This window comes from Manis pentadactyla, chromosome 19 (assembly GCF_030020395.1).
Source record: "Manis pentadactyla isolate mManPen7 chromosome 19, mManPen7.hap1, whole genome shotgun sequence".
NCBI lineage: Eukaryota > Metazoa > Chordata > Mammalia > Pholidota > Manidae > Manis > Manis pentadactyla.
Genome location: NC_080037.1, coordinates 12636131 through 12660655, shown reverse-complemented (window position 1 = coordinate 12660655; position 24525 = coordinate 12636131). Strand labels below are relative to the sequence as shown.

General features: G+C 44.2%; 1 protein-coding gene across 2 annotated transcripts; it reads right to left on the bottom strand.

Annotated features, from left to right (window-relative positions):
- Positions 1–58: 58 nt before the first annotated feature.
- Positions 59–24525, bottom strand: HHIPL2 (HHIP like 2). 2 transcript variants are annotated; one of them, XM_036922143.2, is made up of 10 exons: positions 23136–24525; positions 22708–22908; positions 19221–19870; positions 18424–18567; positions 15811–16142; positions 14898–15024; positions 8003–8148; positions 4230–4311; positions 1573–1655; positions 59–879 (listed from the first exon to the last, which is right to left on the bottom strand). In XM_036922143.2, exons 1-10 carry the CDS (start codon positions 23196–23198, stop codon positions 506–508), a joined length of 2202 nt encoding a protein of 733 aa, XP_036778038.1. In that variant the 5' UTR covers positions 23199–24525; the 3' UTR covers positions 59–505. The 2 variants fall into 2 exon arrangements, with proteins under 2 accessions (XP_036778038.1, XP_036778037.1); XM_036922142.2 differs by lacking the exon at positions 23136–24525 and having other exon boundaries at positions 22708–23053.

Genomic DNA, 24525 nt, shown 5'->3' with positions numbered 1-24525 from the left:
TCAACAGACCCTTGAAAAAATGCTCAACATCCCTAATCAGGGAAATGCAAATCAAAACTACAGTGAGTGGCTTCACAATCTGGGACAAAGGATTTTAGAGGGGCTCTCCCTGGAAACCTGTCCCTATAAGCCTCCTCTTAGACCCGGGATGAGGCAGGAGGGTGAAACGTGCTCCTTAGGCCAAATGATGAGGCACACCAGATATCCTAATGCCAGACAAACCTCCAGGGGATCCAGGGATATGTGTGTGTTTGAGTAAGCGTTGATTTATTCCCTTGGGTTGTAGGCATTTACAAAACACGATAGAGACCTCGAGTGGGATTCCGAGCAGGTTTATGGACTAGGGCACACAATTAGCCAGATGCACTGGCAACGAGGGCCTTGGGCTCCACACAGACAAAGGGCGTCCATTCAGACAGCAGGGTTCCCTGGAGAGGAAAACCACACCAGCCCCAAGTCAAGTTCTGCCCGCCAGCCCCACCTCCATGCCCAACTTCCAATGCATCTAAGGTCCAAATTGAGCAGCAGCAGCTCCCGCGCGGCGGAGTGGGCCTCCCCTTGCCTGTCCGCTGCTCGGCCACCTTGACAGAAAAGGCCTGGGGAGGCTTCTGCCAGCTCTCCGCTGCGCTGACGGGCTTCCCCTGCCTCTCTGGGGTCTCAGGCTCTTCTTCCTCTCCCCCTGGGGCCCTGGAGCCCACACTCTGGCTCTCTTTTTTGTACCAGGCCCTTGAAACAGTTTCCTGCTGCTCGTGGAAGCAGCCGGCTTCTTGGAGGAGCCTTTCCGAGATGAGGCCTGGTGGGGGCGGGAAGCTGAAGTTCTGTGGGGTAATTTTCTAGCAGCTGTCTCGGATTGCTCCTTCAGCAAGTCCAAAACCGTCTCTGGGAAACAAGATTTATTTAGTAAGAAATTAAGTCCCGGGAAATAGCTCTAAAAGAAGCACCACCCAGACCCTAGGACTGCCTGAGGACTCTTGAATATGAATTCCTTTGAAATTAAAATGTTTAATTCCCTTGACTGGCCTAGATCTAAATATAGCACTTGTTTAATTGGGTCACTCCCATGATACAGGGCTCTGGAATAGCTCCCTTTAGATGGTTCCCCTCTTCTGTAAGTCCTCCGGACTCCCCACCCATGCAAGGAAAATATCCTCGCCCTAGGGGCCTTCACAGCCTTCTGGACATCCTTCTATACCAGAACCTCAGTGCTGTGTTTATTTCTTTATTTGCCAGCACTACCCGCCCACCTCTCATTTGACTCTGAACTCCTACAGGCCAGGTTCACTGCTGTATCCCCAGTCACTGCCACGAAGTACTAGATGAACAATGCCAAGTGAATGAATGACTACGTGAATGATTGACAGATGAACGAATAGAGGCCGACAGGTCTCAGTAGAAGCAGGTGTTGCCCCAACTCACTCTGGTATATATAGATAGACTGAGCCACAAGTTACAGTCCTCATCTAGAGGATAAGCCTTAGGTGGGTAACTAAGACCCCTGCCCCACCCCAGGAGGCCTGTAGCATGCTTGCACCTCAGTGTCAAGGTCTGAGCCTAAGATAAAGATGGACTCACTGGCAAGTGGTCTGAACTGGACCCGCCTGCTCTTGGTTTTCACCGGCACTGGCTTGTATTTGCATTTGCCTGGCGGTGCTCGCCTAAAAACAGATTTTAAAAATGAGGACACGAGATTCTAAAGTGCACACAGGAAATCAAGGTCACTAGAAAGCATACATTTATGAGAAGTGGGGTCTGCTCCCCCTCATATGTGGGGCGGCGACAGAATCTGGTTCAAGTCCTGGGGATCATGAGCAAGCAAACATTGCTAAGTTTCAATTTCTGCATCTATAAAATAGAAAAAATAATAGGTCCATCCTTGCAGGGAGATGGTGAGGAGTAAGTGAGAGCTGTGTACCTGGCACACGACAAGTGATTGATAAATCACTTTTTAAATTATTTGCTTAATGAGATTTAAAAAAACACTTGGAAAAGTGCCCAGCACATAAGTGTTCCAAGAATGATAATGGTGGTGGTGGCAGTGATTCCCTTTAAAGAAAACCCCTTCAGGAACTCCGGGCACAACCCCGTAAGTAATGCCAGTCTCTCTGTTTACTGGTATAATTTTGAAGCTACTGCCCTCTGGGTGCATCTTCTGAAATAAAAGGGACCTCTTGCTACTCAGAACAGATATGGAACTTTCCAGCCAGCCCCCCTGTCACTTTCTCTGCCTTGCTCCAACTCTGTTTCTCATTGCTATCATCCCATCCCAGGTAGGGGGGAAAAAAAAGGAACTTTATTATTTTATGAACATTTAACATAGTGCTTAGTCACAGTACCAATGCTTTATAAATATAACTCACTGAATCCTCACAATAACCCCATAAGGTAGGTGCTATTTGTATCCCCATTTTATAGATGGGAAACTGAAACCCACAAAGGTTTAAGCAACAGATACAAGGTCACACAGCTACTTGGTGGCAAAGTCAAGATTCAAACCCAGGATCCAAGATCCATGACTGTAAAGGGAGGGCAGGGGAAAAAATGGGAGGGAAAGAATCATACATAAAGAAATGAATTGCTCCCCAGAACGCTGGGATGGGTGCGCCAGTGCAGAGACAGGCTGAAAAAAGTGAGCAGAGCAGAATCTGGATCCACCGCTAGAGAAGCTTTTTTAAAAAGTCTACGATCAGCATGACTAGAACTGAAGTGAATGGGTGGGGCGGACAAGACTTTGATCCACAAGGAGAGCTGGGTTCCTATCCTTGGCCCCCCTCCTACCAGCTGTACCTCGGGCAAGTAATTTAACTCAGCTGGGCTCAGTGACCTTCTCTGTGGAGAGAGGGTGTTGACCTGCCTCCCTGGGATTCTGCCAGCATCGAGTGAGAGCCTCCACAGCATTTAGCACGGAGCCCGGCACAGGGGTAACTCAATAAAAGTCAACTCCAGAGAATGGCGAAGAAGTGCCGATGTCTTCAGTGTGGAATGGGCTCTACGGTTGCTTTATGATTGGCCTCTCACGGCTGGTCTTGTTTTTCTTTATATGCAGAAGGTCACTGAGCCCAGCTAAGTTAAATCAGCCATGAGAGGGGAGCTAAATTATCCCGCAACCAAATTAGGAAACTGTCAAAGGGAAGAAAAAGAGATTCACAGATTCACACGGGAGACTTAGTGGGAAGAGCAGAACTCCCCCAGACGTTATCAGCCACTTGAAGCATTTTAGAGACCCTGGGTTTGCTCCATCCCCTGAGCACCAGGGATGTACTAGGAGCAGACTCAGTAGCGGAGACAGCCCCAGGCCTCATTTGCCCCTTGGCAATCCTGCACTGCTGCCAGGAGAGAGCCCCAGGCCCAGCCTCCGGGACTGCGCCTCTTCCAGGAACTTCTGAGAATACCTAAACGCCAACTGGAGCTGAGCTGGGCCTGGCTCCTGAGCCCTGAGCAGCCACTGGACCTATTTACCAACCTATTTGCCAAATGTCCTCTGAACCCCCCATCTCCACCCCAGAGACCAGGAACATAAGCCCATGAGGAAGTTTTCCTCTGTGGGTGTATCTTCTTGCTGATTCATGGGGAGACTTTCTTGCTTGAGTTAAGAATCCTGAGATAAATCCAGCGCACAGCCCAGAGCTCCAGGGTGGATACAGGGCATCACCCTCCCAGGCGCGGGCACAGACCACACACTCAGCGACCTCACCGACAGGAAGCTGTACTGTGGCCCTTGCCTGATCATTTGGAGGTTGGTTAGCCTCTGAGAGAAATGGGCAGAGAAGCAGAAATAAATAGCATAGAGTCCGCCAAGTGAATAAATACTGCCACCAAATTCCAGAAGGGGTCAGGTGAAGACACTGAGAAACCTGACAGTTCAAAATGTTTGCCAAAGACCTTGAAACCTCAGCCAAACCAGGGGATAGGACAGCAATACTTACTCAAAGGGGTTTACCCATTGTCAGATGATTCCAGACAGAAGTTCCAGACACAAATTAAAAAAACAAAAACAAAACAGGAGCCACAGGTCTAGACTAGTCGTCCTGGAGAGGCTCAAGATCCTTATTTCCAACCACAGAGAGACCATTTCCCAAAAACCATGATTTCTATAGACACGGGGTCCTACATGTTGTTGTCCCAGTCTGCTTTCCATTGATGATTTCTGGTAATTCTTGGGGAGTAAAGACTGTTTGCATGACCTGGTAGAGATAAAGACTGGTAGAAATGCACCTGAGACCAAATCTCACCTTGATGGGTCAACAAATTTGTACATAGATCCATGTGGTGTGTAGGCACTTGGGTAAGAGGTGGCCAGGAAGTAGAGCTCCCCTGGGGAAACAGGAAGAGGCAACAGTAACAGGACACAGGCAGGGAGGAGACACAGCTGGATGCCCGGAAAATCAACATGAGGTCATGGACCAAAATCCAGTGGGCCCCAGGAAGGGAACCCCGGAATCCTGATTGGCAGTAAGGCCTTTATTGGACTGGGAGCTCCTTGAAGAGAAAATCCATCTTCAAGACCCTGAAGATTAGCTCAGACTGTGGCCCAGCAGAGGTACAATTCCATTTATGTTCACTGGACAAACTGCCTTCTCCTTTATCATCTCTTTAAGCTAGGAAACTTCACTCCACTGAATTGTCCATTTCTACACAAGGATTCTCTGTGAAGCCCTGAAACAGGTGACCTACAGGCCAGGGACCAGTTATTAGTCACTTCCCATTGTCCCTGCTTTAGTCCACTAGCCCCCTCCCGACTCACTCTCTCCCTCATTTCATCTTCTGCAGCCCTCGGGCTCCTAATTTCCTATGACCCTCCCCACGCCCAGCCTCTCATCTCAGTCTTCTCGGCACCCCACAGAAATCCCCTTTACCTACCACCTCCTTCACCTCTTTTAGAACGAGCCCCTGGTTGCTCAACTACCACATTCCACCTTGTTTTGCAGTGACCTGTGACGGACAGCATAGCACAGGGTTGATGAGCTCGCCCTCAGAGTTTGGTAAATCCCAGTTCGAATGCTAGTAACACCAGTTACTAGCTGTGCTGTCCCAGGCAACCTCTCAACCCGTTAACCCTCATGTCATTTGTTCCTTTGTAAAATAGGAAGAATACCTCACATGCTTATTAGGTATTAATTAGAAAATGTCCAACAATTATCAGTTACTCTTAGTTTCATGTGTCTACTCCTCAGCACCAGTGCTGGGACAAACGGCTTTGAGAATGTGGTACACGTGCTACGTGCTGAATTTAATCCACTTGCCGTTGCATGCTTTTCACATGCTGTCTTTCAACCTTATGGACGGAAACATCCACAAAACTGCAAACTGGAAAAGCCTAGAACTTCAGGCAGCTCTTGGTTATTATTTTCACTTTCCTTGAATTTGTGAACAATGACCGATGTTTGTCTCGTGCTGAGTGGGAGGCTCATGGTCTTCACATACACAAAGTAACAGCTGCCTAATAAACTTGGATTTTGTGTACTGACAAACTTTGCTACCTTCCCCTAGTACGGGGTCTGAGTTATTAGGACATACCTTACCGTGTAGCCAATTTGCCCCCCTGATTAGTACCCCCAGGCACAGCTGACGGTGAGTCTGCCATTGGATACATGAAAGTGTCTCCCCAGTATCTGCATACACACAGCTGCCCCTCATGCAGGGGCCCCTCCAAACCATACAAAGAATTCCTCGTCTAAAACGAGAACTGAAAACCCTCCTATCCCTACACGTGATTACAGTTTCCATAAATTTTACGTCCTAAACATGCCATAGGCTTCCCATTGTATTTTTTAGGGGAAAACAATCCTGGGAGTGAATTTCATCTGTAGTGTCCAACTGATGTTTTTTAAAAAACAACAACAAAAAGCTGTACTATGCCTTGTAAAACAAAATGCATGCAATATAAGTTCACCACAAGCATTATTACTTTGATCAGCCCTTTTGAGAATGTGCTTAGTGACTGACATTCAGAAATCCAGCCCGTCAGAACCCAGGGCACCACTCACTCTACAGGGATTTGTTTATGCCCCTGTCACAGCTACAACTCAGGAAATAAACTATAGCAATAGTGGAGGCCGAGCTCTGGTTCAATTAAAAATAACATCAAAAGCTGGTGACTGATAATCAAATAATCAAATAATACTCAGATCTAAAGATATCTACAAGTAGGAAAGACCACGACACCAGCAGAAAATCAGAATCACTCTGCAAAAAAAAAAAAAAACAGGAAAGCAAGCAACTGGACAAAAATAACTTGCCCCAGGAACAGCCTCCCTAGCTTCAGGGCAGCTCTTGGGCAAAGTCTGACTTGGAAACACCTTGGCAAGTCCACTCCGTAAAACTCAGCCAAGGACACTTAGTTTTGTTTGCCAGATGCACTGAATGCTACTCAAAAACGGTCTGTTTTCTCCTGTGAGAAACCTACAGCACAACCCAGACCAGCAAGCCAGTCACTCTTACCTTCCTGTCTCTCCACTCCTAAGGGCCAGTGCTGCGACACTGTGGCCTCCTGAAAGGGAGCAAGCCACCAAGGAGGCAGCCCAGGGCCCCAGGCAGGCCTGCCTCCAGGGGACTCCGGCCTCTGAGGGCTCCAGCCTGGGACGAGGGGGACTTACAACCTCCCTGGACCAGGCCTGTGGCTTTCCCATCATTTACTTTCCACTGAGTATCATCCTGTCAGCCTGTCGTTTCTCTCCTTTCTTAAATGTTTGGGTTTCCACTTTGGAACTCACAAAGATTTTTCTCTGTTAAGACGCTCTAATTTTCCAAAATATCCTCTGCTCCGCTGAAACATCATCTCAAACTACCTATTCATAAACTAGCTGAGAGGAAAGGTCGAGTTGCTGACTGGGTTTCTTTAGGTCCTACTCATGTGACAGTCTTGTACAGACACCCCATGGCTCAGGGTGGAAAGAAACCAAATATTTAGGAAACTGTCATGGTCCTGGTTCACTCTTAACAGAGAATCCTAGGTGGGGAAGGAACCCTGAGATTATTTTATTCTCTTTCTAGCCTCTAAGCATGGCTAGATGCAACGCCAAATACCAGAAAGATCATAGGCCCTGACCTCACGGACATAAAACAAAATAAAACGTAAGTTCAGTCAAGCTGAAATTAAAAATCGATTTTCTGATTGCAAAATTTTGGGCAACGAATTAGAGCTGAATTTTTCTCTCCCTCTCCCTGGTCCACCCACTCCCTTTACTCCTCTCCCCTCTCCCCGCTCCCCTCCCTCCCTTTACCCCTCTCCCCCCTCCCCTCCCTTCCCTCCCTTTACCCCTCTCCCCCCTCCCCCTCCCTCACATGTGCACACCGCCTTGTTTTGTTCATTCCCTTGTTATGCCTAATCCGTCTACTCAGTAGCCTCCTGCCTAGCTGTCTACTCTTCTCAGATCTCCCGGGAAAGAAATTCTCCCCTGCTCACTCACAGCAGTTGCCTCACAAACTCTTGGCAGGGTCAGGAAAGAGCCCAGCCCAGCCAGTGAGCTAATCATCAGACGTCCCCCCTCCCAGGCGACACCACCGGTATAAACAGCCGCTGTTCATTGGGTCTGCCCTGCTCTTGGCCCTATCCACGTTCCTATAATTGCAAATTAGAATAATGTCAGGGAGGAGAAGCATGTGAACCTCCTTTGTACTCAAAGGATTGAAAAGACCAGTGTGTAGACCTTGATTTGCCCCATACAGTGAGGAATGGGCCGCAGCCAAGAAAGGGCAGGTTGGCGTATTGAATCTGTTTCCTCATTGGGGAAATGAGCATAATAACTACATGATGGGATGTTGTGATTACTAAATGAGATTAAAAATGTAAAGCGCCTAGAACAGGAAGATAGAAATATCAAGTATCCAGTACATGATAAAAGGTGACTAAATGATAGTGAAAATAAGAGAAATGGCAGTTGCTATTTAAATTACAATAATAACAACAGTAATAATAATAATAATAATAAATGCTTGGTTCACTACACCTGTGATTATTTAAATTCCAGTAAGCAGAAATAGAATAGCCCTGTGCATTTATTACCTGCTTCATCTTCAGCAAAAGAGATGATAAACTTGCTGTAAGTGCTGATCAGCCCTGGGAAGGCACAGGACTCCGTGCTGCCCAGGCAAATGTCCTGTTTCTTCCATTTCTTGGTTTTTCTATCTTCCTGCAAAGCCATAAGTCGACTAGATGAAAAATAAAATCTTATATTTTAGGAATCCATATTTCTACCCTGCAGTATATTTTTCCTCCTAAAATCAGGGAATCTTTGAGTACTAGGACTGGGTCTCCCATAGGACGGTAGTAACTATCCTCTCCCAAGAATCAAAAAACTGCTTCAGAGAAACTTCAGTTACCATTTGCTCTAGATGGGGAAGTTCACTTTCTTTTGCAGGAAGCATTGGGTGCCCCGTGATGATTATGCTACTACAAAAGACTAACCAATTTATATCTATTGTGTGGCTTGTTGCTCAATATTCTTAAGCCTCAGTTTCTTCATCTGTAAAATGGGCAACGCTAATAGAATTTACCATAGGTAAAATGTGTGAACAGAAGTTAAATAAGGTAATATACACAAATATCTCACCAATGTGACTAGCACATAGAACAGGCTCAAAAACTAGTATTATTGCTATGATTATGTCTATATAATAGCATGTAGATGCTTCATATCCCTGTGTCATCTATCTAAACTAAAATACTTCCATTTTTAGAAGAAAAGGGGAAAAAAAGAAGTGGGGTGGACCACAGTCTCATGCGAAAGTTTTATGCGAAAAGTTTTATGGAACTACAGATGCTCAACTCCAGGTAATTCTAGTGCATATGCTTCAATTAAAAAATCATGACATACTAACCAAGTGTTAAATGGGGGCAGAGTTATGGGCAGTGGGGAAAAAAAACATAAAGAACAAAATCCCATGACCTGGTATGTGATGATAAAAGAACTGACCAATTACTAAGTCTACCCCATCTCTGTAACCAAGAAATTGTAGTATGAAAATATTAATATCCTTTCTAACTAAGGGTAACAGGGACCATACTTACTCTCACATCTTAAATAGAATGACAATGGTTTTTAAAGACTCTGAGATCTGATAATGAAGAACTATGTTCCCTAAGATATGGGAAACAAGGTAAGTTTGTTCCCTACAGTTGTCCCAACTACCTTGAGTCAAGTATCCAGAGCAGGGTGGCAAAACAAAGGTAGAGCCTAGCAGACTCCCTGAGTTGAAAAGACAGAGATGAGCGTCCAGGAAGACCTACACGGGAAGAGTCCGTAGTACAGACATTGGCGAGGAGAGAGATGCACAGAGAATGGACCCCAGGAATCTGCAAAGTGTTCCCCTAAAGTATCCACCAGTATACTTAACAGCAGATACATGTGAAGAAACTACCTAAGTCAAGGGAAAGAATTAGAAATAAAAGTACCTGGCACCTACTCAGGGTCAAAAATAGGGAAAGTATAATTCATAGGGCACTGGGTAGAGTACTCAGGAAAATCTTTCCTCAATTTTGAGGAATAAATAGCTCTAGAATAAGCAGCATATTGGTACTACATAACAAATATTAACAGAAAAACTTAAAAAGATCAAACTATTTCCAAGTAGCTTAATATGTCCCAGAAAAAATCTCAAGAGTATTTATAGGAATACAAACATATGCAACACCCACAAAGTTAAGTTTACAATGTGTGGCACCCAGTAAAAAATTATGTGGTATGTAATGAAGAAGGAAAATATGACCCATAATAAAGAGGAAAATCAATTAATCAAAACTGACAGAATTGACATAGATATTAAAATCAGCAGACAAGAACATTAAAACAGTGATTATTATTATATTTCATATGTTGGAAAAGTTAAGTAAAGACATGGAAGATATATATACATATATTTCCCCAAATCAAGTTTCTAGAAGTGTAAAGTACAATGAGATTTTTTAAAAAATGGGACGGATGATGGCAGATTAGACATTTCAGAAAAGATTCATGAACTGAAGATATAGCAATAGAAACTATCCAAAGTTAAACACAGAGGAATAAAATATAATTATGAACAGTTCATCAATGAGCTGTGGAAAAACTTTAAGAAGCCCAATATACATATAATTGAAGTATCCAAATGAGAATAGAAAAGGGGATGAGGAAACAGAAAAAAGTTTTTTGAGAAACTATAGCCAAAAATGTTCCAGATTTGATGTAAACTATAAACTCAGAGATCCAATAAATATAAGCAGATTGAAGCATGAGAAATATGAAGAAAACTACACCAATACATATCATAATGAAACTGCACAATGTTAATGACAGAATATCTTAAAAGCAGCCAGAGAAAATATGACACACTTGGAGGAACAAAGTAAGGATGACAATGATTTTTCACTGGAAATGAGGCAAAGCCAAAGATAGTGGACAACATTTTTAAAGAATTAAAGAACATGTCAACATAGACTTCTATATCCAGCAAAAATATCTTTCAAAAATGGAGGGAAAACAAAGACCACAAAAACAGAAATAATTCATCATCAGAAGACCCATTTTTCAAAAAAATGTTAAAGGAAGTTCTTCAGGCAGAAGAAAACTGATATCAAAAAGAAACATGCATCTGTACAAAGGAATGAAGAATAGTAACTACATTTGTGTCTTATTGCCTCTGTAACACATTACCATGACTTCATAGCTTAAAACAATACACATTTAATGCTCTTACAGTTTTGGAAGCCAAAATTCTGAAATGAACCAAAAATCAAGGTGTTGGCAGAGCTGTGCTCCCTTCAGAGGCTCTAGAAGTAATCTGTTTTCTTGCCTTTTCCAGCTTCTAGAGGCTGCCCTCATTTCTTGGTTCCTGGTCCACATCACACTGGCTTTTCTTTCACTGCCTCCATTGTCACACTGACTTCTACCTCTTCTGTCTCCAAATTTCCTTCTACCTCCTTCTCATAAAGATATTTGTGATTATATTTAGGACCACCTACATAATCCAGGATAATCTCCCAGATCATACACAGTTTGCTTGTGACCTCAATCAACTAAATTAGAAATCAATAGCAGAAAGATCTCCAGAAATATTCAGATATTTGGAAACTAAATAACACACTTTAAAATAACTCATGAGATAAAGAAATCAAAAGGGAAATTAGGAAATATTTTTAACTGAATGAAAATGAAAACTCAATATATCAAAATTTATGGGATGCTGTTAAAGCAGTCCTTGAGGGGAAATTTATAGCTAAACATATATATTAGGAAATATGACAGATCTCAAATCAATACCCTCCTGAGAAACTAGAAATAGAAGAGCAAATGAAATCCAAAGCGAGCAGAAGGAAGGAAAAAGAGTATAAATCCATGAAATAGAAAACAGAAAAATAATAGAAAAAAAGGCAATGAACCCAAAAGCTGGTTTTTGAGGTCAATAAAGTCAATAGCCAAACTGATCAGGCAAAAAGAGAGAAGACACAAATTACCAATATCTGGAATAAGATAAGTGACATCATGATAGTTCCCACAGCTATTAAAAGGTTAGTAAGGGAATATTATGAACAACTTGATGCCAGTGAATTTGACAACTTAGGTGAATAGCACAAATTTCTTGAAAGGCACAGACTACCAAGGCTCCCTGGAAAGAAAGAAATATGCTGGATAGCCTATATCTACTAAAAAATATTCAATTTGTAGCTAAAAGTTTCCATAGGGAAAACTTCGGGGGACTTCTGGTTTCTTTCTGGTCCAGCATGTAACAACCTTGGAAGTCACAACTCCATTCTAATAATAAGTAAAAAGCTGAACAAACTGAAAAAAGAACTCTTCTAAGATCCATTAGAGCAGTCAAGTTGCAGAGCAAACCACTGCCCCAAAAACTGGAGAGACAGACAAGCAGATACAGAGAATCACAACTTACAGACACCCAAGAGCAGAGATCTTCAGGGAACCAGTGCTGGGGTAGAACAACCCAAACTGTCATTGACAAATTGCTGAAAGCTCAGTGTGGACACATCTGAGTTAAAACTCCGGGGGGATCCAGTCACTGGGAGCTCTGCACTTTGTGACTTTTACCTCCAGGGTTTGGACCAGGTTCCCACAGTAAATATCAGAGAAAGATCGGTTGCTTCTAGCAGGGAGAAGGGAAAGGAACCATTTAAAAATATGCCAGAACTTTCTGTTCTTCTTAACATCTGCCCTCAGGAGAATCTTTTTAGCCACAGCCTAACCTGTCGGGGTTTTATCAGAGTCTAGCAGACCAAGGGGAAGGCAAGTACCCAACTACAGCCAGCTAAGCCTTCCACATGGGAAGAGAGAAATACTACCCAGCTTCAGCCCATCCTAGGCATCCTGTCCCACCCAAGTGTGTGGCGGCGGGGAGAAAAACTGAGGAGCGACTTGCGAGGCTGACAGTCCAGAGGCATAGGCTCATTAAAAGACTGAAACCTAATCACAGAATTTTAGAACACTTCGCGTCCCCCTGCACTTCACCACCACATTGCTAAAGATCTGTTTACAGCAGTTCTGTTTACCCGGTCCAAGAATAAGTTACAAGGCATACTGAAAGGCAAAAGACACAGTTTTAAAGACAAAGGAAGCATTGCAACCAGACTCAGACATGGCATGGATGTTAGAATTATCGGACTAGCAGTTTAAAACAACTATGATTAATCTGCTAAGGGCTCTAATGGATAAAATAGACAGCATGCAAGAAAAGATGGGCAATGTAAACAGAAATATGGAAATTCTAAGAAAGAACCAAAAATAAATGCTAGAAATCAAAAGCACTGTCATAGAAATGAAGAATGCTTTTGATGGGCTTATTAGCAGACTAGACAGGACTGAGAAAAGAATCTCTGAGCTTGAAGATATCTTAATAGCAACCTCCAAACTGAAAAGCAAAAGAAAAAAGACTGGAAAAAAAAAAACAGAACAGACTATCCAAGAACTGTGGGACAATTACAAACTGTTTAGCACAAGCATAATGGGAATGTCAAAAGGAGAAGAAACAGAATATGAACAAGAAACATTATAAACAATAATTACTGAGAATTTCCCCAAGTTAATGTCAGATATCAAACCACAGATCCAGCAGGCTCAGAAAACACCAAGTAAGATTAATGCTTTGAAAACTACAATAGATATATAATATTCAAACTACAGAAAATCAAAGGAAAAGGGAAAAAAAGATCTTGAAAGAAAGGGGTAAAAATCTTATAGAGGAATAAAGTTAAGGATTGCATCTGACTTCTCCTCAGAAACCATGTAAGAAAGAATGTGTAGTGAAATATATAAAGTGTTAAGGAAAAAAACTACCAACCTAGAATCCTGTGCCTGGTGAAATCATATTTCAAAAGTGAGAGAGAAATAAAGACTTTGAGACAAACAAAAATTGAGGGAATTTGTTGCCAGATCTGCCTTGCAAGAAATGTTAAAAGATCTTTAGAGAGAAGGAAAATGATATAGGTCAGAAACTCAAATCTATGTATAAAAAAAAGAGCATCAAAGAAGGATTAAATGAAAGTAAAATAAAAAACATTTGTCTTATTCTTAATTGACCTACCATGTAACCATTTGTTTAAAATAATAATAGAAACAATGTATTTGTGTGGAAATATATATTAAATATATAAAGATACATAATAAAATACATTTTTGCTGTTATTATATTAATAATATTATTAAATTGTATAGATAATATATAATCATTCTAAATTAATTACAAATAGTATTATATACTATATAAAAATTATGTATGCTTATGTATAAAGAAAATGAATGAAAATAATTATACAAGTGACAGTAAGGATGAAGTAGGTTTATTTTGTTACTATAAGATACTCACACTACCCATGTTATGATATAATGTTATTTGAAACTGAACTTGGATTAAACTGTAAATGTATATTGTGAATTCTAGGGCAACCACTAAAAAAGTTTTAAAAAGTAGTAAAACTGATACACTAAGAAGGAAGAGAAAATGCATTCATATGAAATGCTCAATTACATCCACAAAAGGTGGAAAAAGACTGGAAGACAAAAGGAGGAACAAACAACAACAAAAAAGAGCAACAAATAGAAAACAATAATGGATATGGTAGATATTAATTCAACTGTATCAATAATCACTTTGCACATCAAAGATCTAAATGCACCAGCTAAGAGACAGAGATTGTCAGAGTGGATCAAAACACAAGATCCAAATACATGTTGTCTGCAAGAAAACTTTACACATAGATAGCTTCATTTGGAAGAATGAAGCACACACCGATGAAGTAACACCTATTTTACACAAATTCTTCCAGATAACTGAAGAAGAGGGAATACTCTCCAATTCATTCTGTTAACCTGCATTATCCTGATGCCAAAATCTGACCAATATTACAAGAAAGAAAAGCTACAAGTATATAATACATATAAAATAAATACATGAAAAACTGGAAACAGCCAAAGCAGCCATTAACAGGAAAATAGGTGAATAAACTGTGGTATATCTGTGCAACTAAATATTACAAAGCAATGAAAGAGACAACCTACTGAGACATGCTGCCACACAGATGAATTTCATATATGTTATTGAAGGAAAGAAACCATATACAAAAAAACGAATACATACTTTATAATTCCATTTACATGAAGTCCCAGAAGCAAAACTAATGTGTGATGAGAGTGGTTATCTCTAGCTGGTGTGTGTGTGTGTGTGTGTGTGTGTGTGTGTGTGTGTGTGTGTGTGTGTGCGCGTAAGAAAGGGGTGGTATTGACAGGCAACATGCAAGAAGGAACTTTCTAGAATGATGGAAATGTTCTACGTCTTGATTTAGTTGGTGGCAATACAAGTGTATACATTTGTAAAACTATCCAACTGTGCTTTTAGAGACTGCATTTCACCATATGTAATTTATAACTCAATAAAAATGTTAAAATAAAAAAGAGGGGACATCCACCCTTCCTTACCCACTCATGAAGTCTCCAAAGATGTAGAGGCCATTGAGGTTTGGGGATTCACACCCACGGTAGACATATCCTCCAGTGACTGACTTCCCCACTGCGTGGCCATAAGCATAGATTGGCAGAATGTCATCTGTCCAGGAACAAAGACAGTGAGTGTCATAGCTACAAATTAGGAGCTTTATGTAAGAAGATGGCTTTTTAATGTAGTTGCCTGATTAAGTGGAGAGCACTTTATCTCTTGGTCTTTGGTTGGACAGACAGCCAAGAGAATCGTGTTTTATTTTTCTCGATAGACCAGCCACAATATTTGTGAGCCTCCCATTTGACTGGCCTCTGCAAGCAGAGAGGAAGCCAAAAAATTCCCCCACCTGTGAGGCAGTGACTGGAAATCCACAGGCCTAAGTTCTTCTCCTAGGTTGATCTGGTGGATATTTACTGAGGTTTAAAGATTTGGGAAATATTGTGAAGGTCTGTAAGACTGCTTTGTAACCTAAAGGATAAAAAAGACTAAGCAAAGATGATAAAGTACATCTAAAGCACCTTGATTATTGATGTTTTATTTCAGTGGGCTGTCCCAGTGGGAAAACAAATAAAAATATTCAGCCACCAATTTTCCTCTGCAAGTGGTTTTCAAAATAGAATGCCTAAACATCATATAGGTAATTTATCTAAAAAATAGATTCCTAGGTTAATCCACTCCTTCCAATCCACCCAAAATTCAAATGCATTAAGTTAATAACCACTGCCCAAGGTGCTTCTGGGACGAGGGGCTGGAGGACCACGCTGGGAAGCGCTGTCCCACAGGACATGAACAAGGCCACCTAAACCATCTGCAGTGCAGGACCCTCTCATTCCCCCACCTCCACCTCCAACCCTCAACTCATTCAAGAGATCACGCAGGCAGGGTCTAACTTACCCAAAGAGGCATTGTGACAAAGTTTTTTGTCGTAACATTCAAACCCCTCCTTCGCCCTCCAGCCGTAGTTCCCGCCTTTAACAATGATGTCAACTTCTTCAAACCTGTTCTGTCCCACATCGCCACAGAACATCCGGCCTCGGCCCTGGTGAGTGACGGGGTCCCCTCGGTCCACAGCACAGCGCCACATGTTTCTGATCCCGTAGGCGTAGATAGCAGGATGGGCCCCTGGCTCAGAAACAAACGGATTGTCGTGGGGAATGCGGTACCGTTTGCCATCTGACCTTGCCCCATTCACATCGATCCTTAACACTTTTCCCAGCAGAGAACTCCTGAAAGAAGGCCAAGAAATAGGCATGGGATGAACCCCCAGAAACGGGACTGCAGGATCATTTGCTAGTTCTGTTTTTAATTTTTTGAAGACTCTCCACACTGTTTTCCTTCACTATTTTGCATTCCCACCAACAATATATAAAGGTTCACGTTTCTCCACGTCCTTGCCAACACTTGCTGTCTTTGGTCTTTGAGGTAATAGCCATCCTAACAGGTGCCAGGTGACATCTCAGTGTGCTTTTGCTTTATATTCCCCTGATGATAAGTGACATTAGACATCTTTTCATACACCTATTGGATATTTAAATGCAAGATGAGTAAGCTCCATAGATAAACTGAACATTGCCCCTATAATTGACAATATTGTATCTACACTTAAAAATTTTTAAGAGGGTAGATATTATGTGTTCAGTTGAAATGTGCTAAGTATTCAAAATAAAAAATCAATAAAATATAAAATACAATAAAATGGTACCGAACCAGAGGAGACTGCCCTGGAGTGCCTACTGATATCAATGCCAAGTAATGTCTAGGAATCACATGGGGAGACATGACTTTGTGTGTGTTATGTACACACACATATATATACATACACACACAAATATATACTCACACATAGATGATGATAGATACATAGATGATAGATATACATAAGCTATATATATGTATAAAGTCATGCCTCTACTAGGGAAAAGTTTGATGTGGTGCTGGCCCATGAGATCCTCATCTATGGTTTCTCTCAGGTTTGATCTAATTCTGTGAACTTTTAAAAGGAGCTGGTTCTATTCTTTCTCAGACAACAATGTATTCAGTTCAAAGAACAGAGGCTTTTGAGAGGTCTGCCAGTGACCGTGGCCTCCGAGCCTCAGTTTCCTCATTTGTAAAGCAGGGGGGAGTGAAACTACCTCGTGGCGGGGCTGTAATGTAGTGTTAAATGAATTATTGTGGAGATAGCGTGTCATGCAATTCCTGACATACAGTAGGCATTTGACATATGTTAGCTCTTTATTATTATCAACTTTAGTTTTTTCTTCCAAGGAAAATGAGAGTCAAGTGCTTGCTGGGTGCAAAGGCATCATGTGACCCCATCGAGGTAGCGCGGCTTCGTTGAGCCGTCGCACCAGATTGTCTGAGTTTGAGTTCTGGTTCTGCCACTTATTTGCTGGATGACTTTGGACCAGCTACTTTATTCTTCTCTGCCTCTGTTTTCTTGTCTGTAAAGTGGCTCTCATAACACCCACACTTCCTAAGACCCATTCATTCTGTAAGTACTCATGGAGTGATTCCCTGTGCTGGGCACTCCCCTACGTGCTGGGGAAACATCAGTTAACAAAACAGATAAAAATCGCTGCCCTGTGGGTTGTTAGAATTATGTTCTCAAATACACAGAAGATATTTAAAAGAGCCTCTGATACACAATAAGCACCCAATACAGGCATTCCCTGCTTTCTGAAAGTTCACATTACACCATTTTGCTTTTACAAAAGACATACACAAGTGTCTGCTTTTGCTGACTGAAAGAAACTCAGAGAGGATTTTTGCTTTCAAGACAAAAGACAAAAAGTAAAAGAAGCGTTTAGCATTTGTTTTGTAGTGAGTCATTATAGAGGCAACCTGCACCCTGAGCAGAGAGAGTGGGCTTGCCAAGTCCCTTCCCCAGGACCGCACTCAGCATCTTGGCATCATAGCTTGAACTACGTCTGTGAGCATCTGTGCTCTATTAGCAAATATGCTAATCTGTTAGCAAAATATGCCCTAAGGCATCAGAGAAACCTAAGAGAGGTTTTGGGTCCGGGAACTCTTAAATGATGCTCCATATAAATTAATGGTAATTGCTTCTTCACTTTATGCCATTTCAGTTTCCAAAAGGTTTCATATGAATGCTCTACTTTCAGATAGCAGGTGAAACCTGTACATAACTAATTTCTCTCCAGGGCCTAGCACAGTGCCTGGAACACAGTGCTCAATTAATGTTGTTGAGTTGAACTGAATGATCAAACCTTGGTGTGGTAAATAATGTCCTGCTATAGTATCTTAAACATTGAATTTGTCTCTACACTGAATTCTGAGAGTTACATTGAGCATCCATAACACTAATGATCAACATACAGTACGCCTGAAATTTCTAGGACAGAAAACTAAATGTTCCTCCCACTTGCCTCAACAAGGGAGCTACAACTTGCAGTGAGTGATTTGGGTCTGACCTTCTGCAGACTCCATCTTAGCAAAAAATGTCGCACCAGCAGCTCAGGGACCGGGGCCCAGATCCATCCAGCTTACTTGTTCTGAGCATTTCCAAACTTGCCATCTGGATCCCCAGCCTGTCCTCCATCCCCAGTGAATATATACATGTAGCCATCCAGGCCAAAAAGAAGTTGGCCACCATTATGATTTGACGCTGGTTCTTCTACCTCCAAGATGACTCTGGAAGGATAAGAAGAAACGATGTGTTCGGTTTTGATACAAACTAAAACCGTATCCTCTCAAGACATCCAGAAACGACTGGTCCAAGCCAGCCAAGATCTGCTCGACAGTTTCCAAGGATCCCAAAGCAGGTAGCTTTGGGGCCCTGAGACATCCTTTGCTTCCTAGTATGACTCCTTCATGGGCCCTTTTTCTTTCATATCCTGACTTTATGGGCTGTAGACAAAGCCAGGGTAACAGCTACCCTTTTCTGAGGCTTGCCCTTTCTCTGCTCTACCAGAACTCTTTATCCCTTCCTTCAAGCAAAATAGCAAGGGTCAGTTTAATTTCAAAGGCTGCTAGCATATTAAACATACTGATATTATCCATAATCATTTCTCAAACTCTTATGTCTGGCCGCTGGCCTTTGCTGACCGTCTGTAAAAACAAGCAAGCACGTCTCTAAGGAGATAACTGCAAGGTGATGTCTGTGCCACATGAAGACCCTTGACTAAAGAGACTCACTTGGCTGTTGTCATTAATCTACAAGAACTCCTTCATCAACTTTAGAAGCTAGTGGCTCTAGAAGTTCTCCCGGGTATCATGTCAGAGCACAGACTGGCATGATCTCAGAGCCGAGTGCAGAGCGGCAGGTTCCCAGGCGTCTGTCTCACCTCTCTGATTTGGGGTCGGCTTTGTTGGGGTCAGCCCGAAAAACCCTCATCTCACTAATCCGGATCTTCTCCACCTTCTCCTTGCCCAGGCATGAATAATAAATATAGAACTTGCGGTTGCGGCGGAATTTGGGGTGAAAAGCCAACCCCAAGAAGCCTCGCTCATCCCCAATCCACGGGGTGGTCAACACAGTGCTCTTGAGATCCAGGAAGGGTTGTTCCAGGCGACTCCCGTCAGGCAGATAGACCCACACCACCCCCACCTGCTCGGCCACAAAGAGGCGATGGGTGCCGTCCCCAGCATGGACCATGCAGACAGGGTTCCTTAGCCCGTTGGCCACCTCCGTCAGGCAGAGCTGCAGGCAACCCTGACGGTCGACCACCGCACCCAGGTTGCGGTTGAGATGGTCACTCCTCAGGACATTAGGGAAGCAGTAATCCTTGTCGGGGAGGTTGAGGAGGTGGCAAAAGTGTGCGCCATCCTCTCTGTGGGACTCCTGGAGGCGACGGTCATTGGTCAGCAGGGAGATGGCAGAGTGGCAGTTGGAATGGAATTCTGAGCAGTAGTCAGAGCAGAGGCCGGGAAGGTTCCGGAGGGGTGTCTGCGGGTTCTCAGCCTCGTAGAGGTGGGCTGCATAGGGCGAGCACTCCTAGAAAAGAGATGGAAACTCAATCGGCAGTCAGACTGGCCGCAATGGGGCTGGTCCCACTTTTTGAGCCAGCAAAAGGGAAAACGATCTAGGATAAAATCAGGATTCTGGAGTTTCTATTACCAACTACTGGTAGAGCTCTTCACTGGGACCCAAATGTTCTACCCAGTTAGTGCTCCTGGAAAGCAGAAAGGGAAAAAAATACGTACATCTCGTGTTCACTATACTATCTCTATTATTTTAACTTTGTTCTTGACACAGTTATATTATGTGGTGAATTTTTTTTTAATAGAGACTAGTACCAAATTTCTCCATCGTTCCCTTTATGATGAACACTGTATCTGTACACTTTTATTTCTTTATCCAAATATGAAGCCATGTGGCAAAATTTCAGGTTTCTTAAATCTGGATGTTGCAAACATGGTGTTAATTATTTACTTCTCTGTGCTTTTCCATATGTGTGAAGTAGTTTATAATAAAATAAAATTATCAAAACGGACACGTGATGTATCACTAGCACAAATTAGGCATCTAGCAGTTTCTTCACTTATTTCTCAAAAATACTTAAGCATTTAATATATACAAGGTACCGTGCCAGGAACTACACAAATTTGGACTGTGGCTATAGGACCATACCCCTGCTCTCGACACAGACATACAAGGACTGTGTGCTGAGTATCTGCCTCTCTGGCCTCCTCAAACTATAGTATTTTGTTTTTCAGAGGAAAATAAAACATTGTGGGCAGACAACAACTCCCAATCGTAAGGAAAGAGAAGAAGCAACCGAGATTAGGAAACTAAGAAAGGCTGACTCACAGAATGCAGTTTGGGGCCGTGGAGTAGAGCAGAGTCATCTGGTCCAAGAGCCCCTTCAGATCCCTGACATCTCCCCCCGCAGCGGCCAGAACAGCCCTGTCTACCTCACCTCTGTCTCACTGCCTAACAAAGGGACGAGCTGCATTTCTCAGGTGTATCTGAGCTCCTGATTCTCTCTTATTTCAACCCTGATTGCAGATTGCAGAGCAAGCTCTTGGTTGTTGCAGCAAGGGGAAGAAAGAGGTCAGAGATTCCGTGTCTCCCAGGGAATGTCCATTTCAGTTCAGGAAACTTGTCAGAGCTGCTGACAAGAAGCAAAAGGAACCACTCTGAGTCTCGCCTCGTGGGGCTGCCCGCTCATGGGAAGTGAGAAGAGAGAAGAGGTGAGGCAAACAGAAGGATGAAGTAGTGGAAAGAGTGGCTGTGGAAACAAACGACCAACATGGTGCACTCTTATGCAACAATTTTGAGCTTGTACGTTGCTTCCTAATCAGCTCAGTAACTATCACTTCCCTAAGAAAACTAAGGCCCAGGAAGAGACTCCAGTAGACGCCAGGCACTGTTCTCTGCACTGGGGACACACCAGTGAGCAAAATGCACAAAAGCTCGGTTCTAACGGAGCATCCACTTCCCCAGCTCCAAAACCATCGAGTGAATGGGCCGGTGCTGTTGAGACTCTATTTTGGCACGGTGTGATCAAAGGGCCAGAAGACTGGGAGCCTGAGCTTCTAGATTTGTGCCCTGGGAACTGTTTGACCTTGGACAAGTCCCTTAAAATACTCCTGATTCGTCATCCCTAAATTGAGGGTCATAATAACTGCCCGCAGAATCATTGCTGGGAACACACTACATGTGTGGGAGAAGAAGGAAGCAGGGTCGTGTAAATGTTACTAAACAGGCACACGCAGGTTATTCTGATTCTTGAAATCCCTAAAACAGAAGAGCTGTTGAATTTGGCTTTCTGAAACCTCAACCATTAGGGGGAGGGAGGAGAGAGGGAGGGAGGAGACAGTTCTAACAGCAGAGAGCTCAGGAATGAAGTCGCAGTGTTGCTCCTAAGAGCCCAGCTTCTGCCCAGAAGGTTATCCTAGAGTTTCTTCTCCTGGAAACAGCCAGGGGTTGCGGGCAGGGGGGGTGCCCGCGGTGAGAGAGCACAGCAGGACCGATACCACCCAGGCGGCTGGCTTCTGTGCCAGGCTTTGCTGTGCCTGGGGAGCTGGGACGGCCAGCGTGCTCCGGAATGGTGGCAGTGGGAGAAGCAAGTACCTGCGCTGACGTGCCCAGGAGGGTCTCAGATCCAAGACCCTGGACTTCCTGTCCATCATCATCGGACACCCCTCCTGTGGGCAACCTCTTCCATCAGCTCTGCAATGCTGACTCTCCCCCACACCCCTGGACACCTCTTCCCACAGTTGGTGTGTGCAGCCTGCGCCCGGCATGGGGGATGCCTGCCAGGGATGTGGATTTTGGCTGCTCTGAGTCACTGCCACTCAGCGGCTCCGAGCTCTCTCAGTTCAGCTCCGGAATGCTGGGGACAGCCCCCAGGCCCGCCGCCACAGCCACCGCACCAGGGACCGCCTGGCACCGGTGACCCAGAGGAGGACTGGACCCCAGCAGATGCCTCTGCTCCCTCCTCCACACACCCATTACCACCACACGTGTGTACTGTGCCCAGCTCTGGGAGCACTGCAGGAGGAGCCCGACAGCTGCTGCTCGGAGAGCACCAGGAAGAAAACCCTCTCCCTCTCCTGGGGCCCGAGGAAGCACCAGGGTCAGCCCAGCCGCAGGGAGAGAGCTTCGGAACAGCAGGGGAAGCCAGGCAGCACGCACTCGCCTCCGTGTACCTGTCCAGAGCCCAGAGCTCTCAGGTGAGGCAGCCTGCAGGTGAGCTGCTTCTAAAGGGCCCAGCCAAAGGGCCTGCCCCCCACCCCCCATCCAGCCCTGCACCCTGGTCTGCTGGGGCCGAAGGCACTTCTCTGAGCCGGCTTCCTCCCTTCCCTGTGGGGCTATCTCAGGCCTACCTGGCAAAGGATGTCTTTAACGTAACCTCCGCACAGCTCGTGCCCCTTCAGGTCAAAGTAGTTCGTGATGTCCCAGTACCGGGCAGCGATGCGGCGGTCCTTCCGCTGGTCACAGCAGCCGAAGGACTCGTAGTCAGAGCAAAACTCGAGGTGCAGCAGGGGCCGGAAAGGGGGCCCATAATCCAGGCACTGGGGGTGTCCCTGCAGCAAGCCCACCCAGCCCAACAAGAACGTGAGGTGGAGGCAGAAAACGCCAGGAGAGGCAGGGAGGCCGGGGACCCGCCGACGCCGACCACCCTTGGGAATGGCTGTTCTCAGCATTCTGGCCTGGGAACACTCAGGCCGCTGTGCTGGCTGGGGTGGCTTCCCGCTCTCCCCGTCCCCTCCCTCTCCCCACCCTCTGGGTTTTTTCCTTCCTTCCTGCTCACCAAGTTCACCGAGGTGTCCTCCAAGCAGTGTCCCTCTGTGCACTGGGTGGCTAAGTGTTTCATGTGAAAAGCCAGAGGTGTCCCTGTGCCCTCCAGTCTCTTCTAAACATGAAGCTGGCACAAATCCTGACCCTACCACTGAATTATTGGGGTGCCTGGCTGCTTAGCAAAGAGGTACAACTGGGTCAATGGTAGAGGTGCTGTGAAAACTGCAAACAGTTCCTGCAGTGGAGGGAAGGGGAAATTCACACTTTGTTTATGGTCTCTTCCCAAACTGAGTGGCCCAGAGTCTCACAGCGAAACCACATGTTCGGAAGTCCCAGACATGAGACTGTGGAAGGCAAGAGTCAAACGTTCCTTCAGTGCTGAATGGCCCTGGCCCCAAGGAACTCAGGTCTCCTGGGGAGATGCAGGGGGCTGGGGGGAGGCAGGGTGAGCTGCATGGGCCCCGTGACCTGGAAAGATATGTGTTGACAGACCTTTCGTTAATATTTCTCTATTGAGTGGGTGAATATTTCCAACTCTGCACAGCCCCAAGCCCAGACGGCAGCAGGAACAGGGCATAGGCCCACAAGGGACGTTTGGTACCTGGGTTCACTTTCCTTCTGGTACTTTCCATGGTTCCACTCCACCCTCACACTTCCTTACTGGCAAAAACTGCCATTTGAAATACAAAGGAAATCACAGATTCTTCTTGGTCCAAATGGGCATCTATGGAGGGCTCACTGGCTCTCCCATTCATCACTACAAACAACGTTTGCCAGGATGTCATCAAGAGGGTATAGTGAGCCTCAATCTAGCCAAGTCTGCACTCACCATGCTGTGGATTATGAAGGCCCAAAATAACATTTAAAATACAAACATTTGTATGACTAAGTGAAAAGTCAGGAAGAGGGCGAAGTTAGAATAACTGCCAACACATCTCTGCTTTCCTGTTGGTACTGTTTCAATAGCATACCTAGTTGAATGTTGCTTTTGAAAACATAAACAACTCAAGGGTGACTGTACGGTTTCCACAGGATTGTTTGCTCAAAGGTCAGATAAGGTCATCCTTCTGGAGGCCTTAGGGCAAGAGGAGTAACACTTGGACTCACTTCAGCCTGTGAATTCACAGCACCATGACCTTCTCAGAAATGGGAGGTAACCATCTGGCCCTGGGATGTGTAAGAATGAGTGCATTCTCCCATTCCAGGCAGGACCTGAGGGCACTTTTTTAGTTTTTTTGGCATTTATGTTTCAGTTTTCCTTTATCCATGAAAAATATTGAGCCCCAAAGGAATGCCTGCCTTTCAGAAAATAATTCTAAATAACTCTGTTAACAGGATTATAGCACAGCATTAAAAAAAAAAAACTTGGACATAAGACATGTATCTTCCTACCTAGAATGTAT